This window comes from Pelecanus crispus, chromosome 15 (assembly GCF_030463565.1).
Source record: "Pelecanus crispus isolate bPelCri1 chromosome 15, bPelCri1.pri, whole genome shotgun sequence".
Classification (NCBI taxonomy): Eukaryota; Metazoa; Chordata; class Aves; order Pelecaniformes; family Pelecanidae; genus Pelecanus; species Pelecanus crispus.
This window is the reverse complement of record NC_134657.1, coordinates 1256404-1268410: the sequence shown is the minus strand read 5'-3', so window position 1 is coordinate 1268410 and position 12007 is coordinate 1256404. Positions and strand designations below refer to the sequence as shown.

Below are 12007 nucleotides of genomic sequence, written 5' to 3'. Positions count from 1 at the left end.
ACCAGGACAATTCCTTAACTGCGTTTGCATTTGTCTCCCCCCAGCCCTTGCTCTGGAGGCATTTAAGCAACTTGGTTATGTAATTTGTGTCTATATTGGATTATTTTTCAGAATTTTTTTCCTTAACCTGTGGGGTTTCTTTGGCTCTTCCTGTACTGCTGGATCTGTCTGAATTTGGACTTGTATTACAATCCCTTGATTTTATCTGTGTATGTGTGGATACTTCGCAGGCTGATTGTGAAAAGGTCACATCGGAGCACGCTTGTCTTGTGCAAAGGTGACCATGATGGTGTATTTTGTAGTCCCAGACTATTTTCTGAGTTAATTTTCTTATAGTGCCTTGGTTTGGTCTTGCTATGTATACACTTTACAGAGCAAATAATCCCCTGGGAGGGTCCCACAGCAGTAGGGGAATGTTACATACTGTACTAAGCTAAGCAAAGGTATGAACAAAACATATGCAGATAGCAATTTGGTGAGCTCCAGAAACAAATGCATAGCAATAACCATGTGTGAGACCCTGCCCTGAGCTGTGGGATGCTTTCCAGCTGAGCTGAATTGTATCTCAGCACCCATCATTTGAAGGAAGAATGCTTAACAGAATTTGGTGCTCTAATGCAAAAGATAAGAGGGCCAGGAAGCTAACTGCAGGTTTGCATTCTTTTGAAGAGGATGCAAATATGACTTTCTTATTCTGTTTGCTTGCATACATTTTTGTGGCATTGTACTTCCCAGTGCATCCAACTACAGATTCTTTGGGCTGTGGAGTCTGCGGGGATGTACACAGTGTGATTTTTATGCAAGCACAGGCACTGGTTCAGTCTAGTCCATCCCTATTTACTCATGTTGCCAGAGCTGCTTAGCTTATGACGCAGTGTGGAAATACTAGCAGATTGCTAGGTGTTAGAGTAGCAGCTTGTTATTAATGTCTGGCCCTTTTTTTAGGGGTAGAAGGTTTGTCTGAAAATTTGGGTCAGCACCATGATCGGTCTTTATGAATGAACGCAAGCCTCCTGGCTTTGACACTCGCCATCATTTCGTGTTTGACAGTGACAGGCGAAGCCAGTGTTCCCTGTGTACTGGGAAGAGGCAGAGAACGAGCTGCTGTTCGTTAACTTGCCTGCGTTCTGGAGCAGTGAGGAAATGTGGTTGGGGTGGAAGATGGGACTAGGTGGCTGGGACCAGTGCGTGTGTAGAAGAAATTGAGGACCTGGCTTAGTCCTCTAGCTGTAAGGCTCAGAGGGTGATAACACATGCTCTGCTCCCCTTTCTTGACTCAGTGACCTTAGTGGTCTCCCTGAGAGATGTCCCACACTGTAGACTGTCCACTATTCATGTCCAGTTCAGATCAAGGTTCTCTCTTTTAACTCCACCAAGAGCTGCCACCGATCCAGTTGGCTTTTTTACCTGGTCATGGCTCTGATGAGGATTTCCAGAGAAAAGGATTATCTTATCTGCCATTCCTTCTCTGTCTCCTGATGCTGCAGGCGCTTGCCCCACTCCCCTTGACCCTGCCTGACTATGGGGTGTGCCAGGGCAGATGCCCTGGTGACTCTAGAGGAGGTAAGCCAACAAAAATTGCACGTGCCTGTGAATGTGCAGCCCACCTTAGCTCCTGAACGCCTTGCAGTGCTTACCAGCGAGGGACCTGGGGAGTCAGCTAAATTGCTCTGGCAGATGCCTGCTTCTCTGGCACTAATATCAAAGAGAGCAGACTGCTGTTACTAAGTGTCTTTGCAGGGCTTCAAGCCAAGGTTGAAACGAAATCAAGCAAGAAGCAACATCAAAAACAAGAGCCCTGGAAAAATGGTGTTTACTTGGCAAAAACATATATTCTGTATGAAGTGTCCAGAGGAGTATTGCCAGTTACCAGCCCTTTTTTGGCATTCTACAGGTCTTTACACTGAACTTCCATATCTTAATTTCTAGGTCAGTCTCCTCAGCTCCGATATCACTGCTTACCAGCCCTAAATGTTGCAGGTGGCTTTATGGATCAATAGCCATGTGGCTCTTGGCATGAGATATGAATGATAACTGCGAGCCTCATGTTTGAGGGATGTGAGCTTCCGCTTGAAACAGAGGAGATCTTAGATTTCTGAAGAACATATGTGCCACATGGAGATGTGTACGGTTTGCATTTCCACTTGAAAGCAATGGTTTTTACATCTCTACTGGAAAAAAAAAATCTGATACTTAATTTAGGTGAGCTGAAGCACTTGGAAAGCACTAGCCATCCCTGTGGAGGAAACTGTCTGCATCCATCCCCAACCACACTCAACATAAAGTAATGGGTTGGTTTCTTTGGTGGAGGTACAATATGAAATCTGTTGGCTTCTCCTTGGGTCCCTTCTGTAGTCGGAGCACTTTCACTGTTGGCAGCTGGTGCTTGCAAGGACAAGGTTTGGCTCTTCCAGCCAACTCCATAACCTCCTCTCTAACCAGCTGCTTTCCAGGTCTCTGTACAGTCACTTCTTGGGAGATCATGTTTGTCAAGATATGCCTCACTTTCAGATCTCAGAAATGTGTCAAGATCTCCAGCAAAAAGGCTTTTCCTCTGCATAGTCTTGTGTTTAAAAAAGACAGCAATCTAACTTAGGCCTGAGTCAGCCCCTGGAATTGTTAAACTGTAGGGTCTGCAAGCAAAATGCCATTCTCCCCTGTAAAGATTCTGCATTAGAAGCCACCATGTGTGTCAGCAACCATCAGAATGACCTTCAAGATGCAAAGGGGTAGGTGGAATTTTCTTCCAGCTTAAGCTGAAGAAGCGGGAGATGGGATGGTCACGCACCAAGAGATCTTCTGCTTCTGGAGTCTAATATCTATCATGAATTGCAGGGAGGGTAGAGCAGCCACCAGGATTACAGACTCTGCAGACCACTTTCAAAAGAGAAAGAGAACTCTGTATGAAATACACCGTCATTAACAGCAGGGTTTTTCTTCCAGTGCTGATTGTCTTTGCCACCAAAGAATGGAAAGTGATGCAAAGTCCAGAGTCACAGAGGACCCCGCAGTTGGGAATTCATGTCTGGGACCTCTCTGGTGTATATTTACCCTCAGGCTCTGTGTGCTTCCAGGAGGCTCAGCCATCGGCATGGCCAAGGCATGCTAAGTTCCTGCCCCTCAAACTTCATGTGCAATCGTTTCTTCAGTCTGGCCTTATTTCTCATGAGAGCACTCGGGTTCACCTCCAAGCTTCCTGCATCTCCAAGCATGGAAGCTGACCGGGTAATGTCTGTTGCTCAAGGCTGCTCTAACAAGGTATGAAATGTTGTCTTCACCCATAGGAGCGGTTCTAGGAGACATCCTGGCTGCCAACTGGAAAGGAATTGCTGCCCTGATGTAGCAGTGCCATGTGCCCCCTCTTCTGTTCAGGCAGAAGCCAGCCTGTGGTACTTGATGGCGTTAAAGAAACCTGCAAGTTCAGCAGCCTGACACCAGACCTTACTCTCACATCAGCTTTGCATCATGCAGTTTAGCATGTCCCCCATTCTCCTGTCTCATGGTAGCCAGACTTTGAAAGCCTTTTGAGGGTGTATTCCACCATCAGGCAAGGTTCCTCCTGCCATCCAGGATGTATATATTACACTGGCACGGGACTGCAGGGTGCAGGTACCTAGCCATTGATTTCACATGCTCTGCTTCAGCTTTCTTTCAAAACTGTTCTCCTGGAGTGGTAGCATCCCCCTGAAGATGGAGAGCTGTTCCTGGAGCCCCTTTATTCATTTCCCCATGAAGGTGGACTGACGCTGAGAACCCCCCCCCGCCCCCGCCTTTATACCATTACAGTCTTGTGCTGTTAGCCTAGTCCTGAACAACATTTTCACAGGCATAAGAGCAGGAGGACCATGAGCCAGCTCTTGGCACACTGGGGTCCATGGCAAAACTCCACCTCATCTCATTCAGGTTACACCCCTGCTGCCACAGCACTTCTTTTAGACATTTCCAGTCCTGGTTTCCTTCGTGCTCATATATTCATCCACATTCATCCTGCCCAGCAAGATGACTCTTTTTGATGTTCAACATTTCTGGGAGGTTTAAAGGTACTTTTTCACTTGGGTCAGAAAAACTGACTGTTGGTTGTAGAGATGTGGGAAGAGACCTTAGAGGTGAAAGGTGTGTATTGCTATCTTGACAGAGCAGGACAAACTGGAAACCAGTCTTCCAGTCTGTTTTTTTCCCTTGATCTGTTCACAGGTTGGTGGGTCACCACTTGACATCTTAAGATTTTCAAGTCTGTTGGAATATCTCATCTGGTTTCTAGCTGGTTGCAAGTCCGAGGCAGTAGTGCTATGCAGCGAGAACACTTTGCTGAGCTCTTCCCATAGCGAGGAAGGCAGAAACGAAGTTTTGCAAGCACAAGCTGAATTTCCTGTGCATTGGCAAAAGGAGAAATCTGCACTGGTTTCCATGGCCACACAGTTGCATGGTTCTCATTATAGCAAAGAAGCCAAATATATCTGTTTGTATTTTGATTTCTTCCATACGTGCATTCCCTGTGGGTCTTTTCTGTAGATTTAGATCCTAGGTGAATTTTCCAGCTTGTGCTTTTTGAGATGATGGTGTTACAGGGACTCAGAAAAGCATTAGACTTTGTAGGAAGTGAATGTAATGAGCAATTTAAAATACCTCAGGGCCCTAACCAGAAGACTCAAAAGGGTCGTAGAAAGATTATCTGTTCCCTTTCAAAGAGTTTGCATTTGGGAAGTGTTCCTGAGATTTCTTGTAATTAATGGCTGGATATCCACTCTCAATGGCAGACTTAGTATCACACCTGAGGCTCAGATCTTCAAACTTCTAAGCATGGCTGTAACTTCATGAGTCTGAGCAGGAAGCAGATGCTTGGAAGCAACAGTTGTTACTGTTTGAGGAGGAAGCTCTTTAGAAAATCTGGCTCTGGCTCTTGCCATCTAATCCAGCCCCTGATATGTGTGGGTGGAGAAGCTCAAGGACCACTCTTTCATGCCTTGTACTGTGCATGGCTACGGCCACTTTTGGGCAGAGCCATGTGCCACCACTGTGATGGGACAGCATGTCCAATGTGTGTCTGTTCTTGCTGTGCAGGGACAACTGTCTGTGTAGGAGCATTCAGGGGATGGGAGACCAAGGGGCTGGTGCCCAGCCCTGCTGGTCACCACTGAAACAGGAATTGCTGTTTCCACAGGTCTCTTGACTGAGGGAAGTGGGGAGAAACCTGGGATCAAGAAGTGGAAGGTGAACAGTGAATCCCAAGTTGAAGCTCTGGACAAAGATGAGGACAAAGTGGGAGGTGCCAGTGCCAAGGAACTGAAGGAACACCAAGAAAAAGCTTCTTCCAAGAAGAGTTTTGTCTGCAAAGCCTGTGACAAGACCTTCCACTTCTACTGCCGCCTGAAGGTGCACATGAAACGTTGTCGGGTGGCCAGAGGAAAGCAAATCCAGTGCAAGGAGTGCAGCGAGGTCAAATCGACAAAGAAGGAGCTGGAGAAGCATCAACTGGAGGTCCATGGGGTGCTGGGGACAGCCAAGAAGAAGAAGAAGAGGCTACCCGTGGCATGTGACATCTGTGGCCGAGAGTTTGCTCATGCCTCAGGTAGGGTTGGTGGGAGCAGGGGTGTTTGGACAGAAGTCTGGACAATATAATAAAGCAATAGTCTGAAACCTCCTCCTCCTCCCTTCAGCTCTGTGAGCGTTGTGTGTGAGAAACACATCTCAGCTCATTTCTCCTGCCCCACTGAGCACAACTGCTTTCTGATTAGTTCTTCCCTAATTGGTTTTCCACATGGCTCATCAAGGAAAAGTGGGGCTACTGGCAAATTTAAAAGCTTCCAAAAATAATCAAGCTGTTCCAGTTCTGTGGATGGTTTAGCAGGATGAGTAAGAGGAGTTGAGTCTCTTTGCCTTCCCTGTGGCAGCTCATGATATCCTGGTGGACCTCCGGGCTGGAGGACACCAGTAGACCCCTGGTGTCACAGGTGGGCTGGTCGACCTCCGGGCTGGGTGGAGTGGTGCCTCTGCAGCAGGGTTGGGCAGGGCTGGCACTGGGTCCCACCAGTGCTACCCCAGTGTCCTGCCTGCCTCCCCAGGGATGCAGTATCACAAGCTGACGGAGCACTTCGACGAGAAGCCCTTCTCCTGCGAGGAGTGTGGGGCCAAGTTCGCAGCCAACTCCACGCTGAAGAACCACCTGCGGCTGCACACGGGGGACCGGCCCTTCATGTGCAAGCATTGCCTGATGACCTTCATGCAGGCCTCAGCCCTCGCCTACCACACCAAGAAGAAGCACGCTGAGGGTGAGCCTTCCCTGTGGGAACCTGGCCATGGGCTTGGCTTGCTCCATCCACCCCTTCCTGCCCTGCTCCTACATCTGCCTCCTGGCCACTTCCCCATCCTTTGGGGGAGCCCTGGGCAGCAGGCTGCTCCCAGGTCTCCTTCACCCACACAGTTTTGCCTGCAGTTCTCTACTCTGCCTTTCCCCCCATCCCCTCCAGGTCCTCTGATTAGCCACCCAGTTAGCAGTTTGCTCTCCATTAAGGGGATCTTCCTCTTCCTCCACCTTCCTTGTTTTTCTTCTGAGTAGCTCTGTCCCCTCACATCTAGACTCCTGCGATGCATCCTCTTCCCTGTGGTTAACCCGCTTTCTCCTGTTTCTCCCTCTGGCTGAATTTCACACAGTTTTTCATGCCAGGGCTGCTTCTGCCCCTGCACCCAGCGTCTTCCACTACCAGAGCATGAGCATGTTGCAGCTGAGCAGTTAATTTTGAACATGAGACATGCCAGCATGTAGTACCTCCAGATACTTGAGGACTTTAGTAACTTAATACTCCCTGTGCAGGCATGGCTTTCTTCAGCACCTCTACGACCTTTTTGACCCTGCGCTGAGATGCTCTGGCTACACCAGGAAACCCTGTCCACTTTACAGTCTCTTCCCTCTCCCTTTGAGATTAGGCATAGTGCAGACAGAGCTCCTGTCCCGTTAGGTGCAGGCTCTCACCCTGGGTGTCACTGCAGGGAAGATGTACGCCTGCCAGTACTGTGACGCCGTGTTTGCCCAGTCCATCGAGCTGTCACGCCATGTCCGGACTCACACGGGGGACAAGCCGTACGTCTGCCGGGAGTGTGGGAAAGGCTTTCGCCAGGCCAATGGGCTCTCCATCCACCTCCGGACCTTCCACAGTGAGTGTGGCCAGCTTCCTCACTGGCTTGGGCAGTCCAGCCTGCAAGACACGGCTTCTGCAGGGTCATGGCAGACCCGTCTGTGCCAGCAGAGGCTTGTGCAGGTGTTACTGGTGCCTGCAAGCTAGCTGGGTGTCTCCTGGTGGGGTTTTTCCCTCCTAAGAAAAGCAAGACTCTTCAGTGATTTGATGCTGTGGGTAGGGTTATACCAAAGAAAGTGGCAGAGCTGGCTTCCAGCAAACCGCAAGCTGCTGGGAACCTACCATGGGAAGGTGTAGGTGAGCAGGAGCAGCAACGTCTGTATGCAAAGCCAAAACTCCAGTGCTAGTTTTCTTCTGGGATGTAACAAGCTTTTATTTCCCTTTTCTTTCCTCCCTCTGTGAATTCTCCTCTTAATTATTTTCTTTTTTCCTTGATTTCTTTGTCCCCTATGGTTCTTGTTGTGTTTCTGGGCGGCAGACATCGAAGATCCCTATGACTGCAAGAAGTGCCGGATGAGTTTTGCCACGCTGCAGGAGCACCGCAAGCACGTCCACGAAGCCCACTCCCGGGAGTACCACCCCTGCCCTACCTGCTCTAAAGTCTTCAGCGCCCCATCGCTCCTGGAGCGCCACATGGTGACCCACGTCGGAGGAAAGCCCTTTAGCTGTGAGATCTGTGACAAAGCTTACCAGGTGAGCTGGTGCAGCAAGGATTTGGTCTCATGTGCTGGAGGTTGCCGTTGCCTGCTCCTGCACCAGGATGTCTCTCCTGTCCATGTACACTGAGTGCAGCAGTTTGTGGTCAGCAGAAGGAAAAATTGCACAGAGGAGGCAGACTCTGTAGGGAAAAGGCAGGTTCCTGGAGAGAGATGGGCCATGACTGCAAAGGGCTACACACCTGCCTACCTGGACACTCGGGGATCTCTTTCACCCAAGTTTCTAGCTGCCAGGAAGTGTAGGAATAAAAATACTCCTGTTGCAAATGGCATGCCTCAGTGGCAGTGTGTGTGGGAGCACTTTCCTACAAGGGAACAAAAATTCACACCAAAAGGAGACCTGCAGTGAGTGAGATGAGGATGAGGGATTCAGCAGTGTTCAACTCTTCACAGGCAATGGAGAAACAGAAGTGAGGTGTTTGCTGTTGTCCTGTGGGAGGATGAGCAGGTCTTGTACCTGCTGAGCACAACCCCGCTGTTCCTGTTCCTTTCCATGCGATTTCTTGCTGTCATGATGTCCCTGGAACAATTTTGTATTGTAACCATGATTTGATCCTTATCATTGCAGCAGTTGTCAGGGTTATGGTATCACAACCGGACCCACCACCCTGATGTCTTTGCAGCTCAGAATCACCGCTCCTCCAAGTTCTCCTCCCTGCAGTGCAGCTCCTGTGAGAAAACCTTCTCCAGCACTGCTGCTCACCGAAAGCATGTCAAGGCAGAGCACACAGGTAACGGCCCATTTGTTAGCAAACAAAAACATGTGGCAACTGCTGGGAGAGATGTAGTAATAACTCTGATCAGACAAGGTTGCCCATCCCGTTTACCTGCAAAATCACAGTAGAGTCTTTGTATCCTGTAGCAGTCTCTTCTGGCAAGTCTCATCTTAGTGTCTTGCGGCTCACTTGCTCTTGGCCTCTCCTTTCCAGTCTTATCTCCAAAGGTGCTCCTGATGTCTGTATGCATGTGTGGTGTAGCTGAAATATTAACAGATCTCTGGTCCAGAAGGTGTCTTGTAGAAGACCTTTGGTGCACACTTTTCTGTTCTTGGCCTTGTTTGCAGATGTGAAGTTTCATGAGTGCGAGACGTGCAAGGAGCTCTTCCCCACGCTGGCTCTCCTGCAAGTCCATGTGAAGTGCAGGCACTCAGGTCTGTTACATTTGCTGTTGTTCATGTTAACCTTGTGAGCAATGCCTGCTCCTCTCAGTGAGTGATGTCTAAGCTGTAAGTAGGAGAGTGAAGATGGACATGGTAAGGAAGCAGAGTGTGAGGAAACAGAAAATATGGATAAACTGGAAAAGCACTGGTTTTGGTGAGGCTGGGACATGTTTAAGTTTGGAGCCACTGGACTCAAGGAAGGATCTGGATTTGCTTATTACAGCAGAGAGATCTAAGTGCAGGTGAGGAAGCACAGCACAGAGAAATGAGGAACTGAACCCCAAGCATGGGGGTTTGTGGAGGATAGAGCTAGTGGAAGACTGGAGAAAAAGGGAGTTTAGCACCAGAAAGATCAGAGAGGGTCCTGGGCTTGGGGAGACCACATCCAGCACCCTTTGGCAAGTGTGCAAGCTGAAGCAAGGCTGTGAGGGTAGAGTGAACTGGCAGACCATACTATTATGAAAGGTGGGTCCCCAGGGCTGTGCATGGGTTAGCAGGAGAGGAGATGGATCGGGAGACATTGGAGCAGGCAGCCAACCGCAGCCTGGAGAGTGAGGAAGGAGAAGACCTAGACATAGCTCTGAGAAGAGAGAGACCCTGGGGTGGATAATGGGTTTGCAATAGCTGAATCAGGAGGTGCAAGCCAGGCCACAAGGAGCAGTGCTGGATGGTGCAAGGGAACAGGGAGAAGAGATGTTTGTGAGAAGGTACAGCTGCAGCTACAATCAGATACACCAGTCTGGCTTCTGAATGCTGGTGCTGCAGGGGGCTGGAGCTGAAACAGATCTGAACCGCCACAAACTGTTTGACAGACAGTGGTGTAGCCAGCAGAAGGGGCACTGGCACATGCTGTGCCCTCAGTCCCTGGTGGGTTTCAGCCCTGTGTGTCCTGGCCATCTGCAGCTCCCTGTGCCCTTGGGCTGGCCCTGGCTGTCACAGCCCAGGCTCAGGGTGGTGCTTCTTCCCCCAGGCTCCCAGCCGTTTCGCTGCTTGTACTGCTCAGCATCCTTCCGCTTCCCAGGCGCCCTGCAGAACCACGTCACCACCGAGCACTTCAGGGAGACGGAGAGCACCTTCACCTGCGAGCTCTGTGGGGAGCTCTTCCCCTCCCAGGGCGAGCTGGAGGGGCACTACAGTGCTGAGCATCCCAAGGTGGTCTTCTCCCAAGCCACCACAGCCCAGATTGTGCAGGTAAAGGCTGCTCTGTGCCACAGTCCCTGCAGTTGTTCATCCATCCTCCCCCTCCAACCCTCTTATTATTCCCAAATCCACCCTGCGGCTCCTGTCACCCCTTCTGCTCCCTGATTCCCCCTTCTTAGAGGGGTCCAGGATGCAAGCCCCCCAGCCCACAGTGCTCTGGGATTTCTGTGCTAGTGCGAGGTGGGCTCGCTGGAGGGGAAGCAGTTCAGCCCTGGTTTTCAGGAGCCGAGGAGGAGGGACTGACAGTGTGTGCAGAGGCGCCTGGTTACTCAGAGATTATTAAAACCCAGATGACGTACCCTGTGAGATTATAGCTGTTTTGTTGGAGGCTGAATGCTTGAACCCAGACCCTTTCTCTTCAATATCTCAGCCATCAGTGGAGAAGAGTTCCTTGGATGAGGGAGCCCAGTGTGCAAGATTCCCTGGGCTGGCATTCCTCCAGTGGATAATCACAGAGTGTTTACTGTCTGTGACTGCTTATGGAGCTAAATTATAGCAATTTTGTGGAGAGAAATATTTAAATTACTCTCCTGTCTTCTCTTTTGCATCATCGGTGCGTGTGGTTTGATGTTTCCCATTAGTCTCACGCCTATTGTAATTGCAGACCTCTGGTGTAAATGTTATTACCAGAGGTGGGGCTGGGAAAGATGTGGGTAGCAAAGTGATTGTGGGGAAGGCAGTGCTGTAAGTGTCTGACTTTCAGGTCATCTTCCACGCAGGTGATTCAGACGTCTGAGCAAGAAGCAGCAGAGCACATCATCTCTTTTGATGAGGCCCAACTCACTGGCTCCCAAGTCTTTGTGACATTGCCCGAATCCCAAGTGAGCCAAGCTGGCTCCGAGCTGGTGGCAGTGACCATGGAGGACTTGTTTGATGATAAAGTCACTCTCATTTGTGAAGAAACCAAGTGAGACTGAGCAGGAGCCCATGTGTGGCACCTGGTATCCACTGGACTGGTTCAGGAGCTGTACCTCATCATGCTGCTCTAGCAGGGAGATTCAGGGTTTCTTTGGGAAAGCAGCCTGGGATGTGATGCTGCAAAAGAAATGGCATGCAGCAAGCACAGCATGGCCAAGGACAGAAGAGGTTTATAGACATTCACAAGGGCCTGGGAAATCTCCCTACAGTCAGCAGCTGCTGGCTCGGGTGAGCTGGACCACTCATCCCTCCTGGCTCAAGAGAAAAAAAGAAGCAGAGAAAAAGATGGGAACTGGGTGTGTTCACGTGTGCTCCTCCACTGCTGTGAACAGAGTGGAAGGGAGGAGACCTGTGCAGAACAAAGTTGGGGTGGTATGGGTATGTGAAACCAAAGAAAAAGCTGTCCTGAGAATTCAGGGTGGAGATTTTTATGGCTGAATCAGTGATGTGCTCGCAGGTATCTGCTACTCTGCAGAGTGAGTAGGGGCTGCTTTGTTTCTTCTCTTGCTCTCCCTTGTACCATTGTGCTGCCTGTTGTGCCAGCTCGAAAAGTCCCCCAGTGCAGAGCTGACATTTGGGCCTCTCTGCTCGAGCAGAGGCTTCTTGGGAGTTGTGCTAAATGGCTTCAGAGCTGTTTAGGTAATACCTTGTGTAGCGCAGGTTTGATCCCATCCATATTTTTGCTGTGGCTGTCCGTTACGAAGAAGGGTCATAGGCAGGTCTGGGTATCCGCATCCTCTTCGCGAGCAAACAGCCCTGAGATGTCCCACCCCTCCTCTAATTCACCAAGGACGTGCTGAAGCTGCCATATCTGAGAAAGGAGGAGGAGCTGTGCCTGCATGCCAGGGCCCCTTGTTACTGGTATCAACGGATTGGTGCTA

General features: G+C 50.0%; 1 protein-coding gene across 2 annotated transcripts in view; it reads left to right on the top strand.

Moving 5' to 3' along the window:
- ZBTB40 (zinc finger and BTB domain containing 40) overlaps positions 1–11212 on the top strand; it is a 33384-nt gene extending 22172 nt beyond the window's left edge. For both annotated transcript variants that reach the window (XM_075721638.1, XM_075721637.1), the window contains exons 10-17: positions 5162–5569; positions 6063–6269; positions 6988–7152; positions 7612–7826; positions 8418–8580; positions 8913–8999; positions 9979–10199; positions 10928–11212. In XM_075721638.1, the coding sequence (XP_075577753.1) occupies positions 5162–5569; positions 6063–6269; positions 6988–7152; positions 7612–7826; positions 8418–8580; positions 8913–8999; positions 9979–10199; positions 10928–11119 (1658 nt within the window). In that variant the 3' untranslated portion in view covers positions 11120–11212. The remainder of the gene's footprint in view (positions 1–5161; positions 5570–6062; positions 6270–6987; positions 7153–7611; positions 7827–8417; positions 8581–8912; positions 9000–9978; positions 10200–10927) is intronic.
- The last annotated feature ends 795 nt before the right edge of the window (positions 11213–12007 follow it).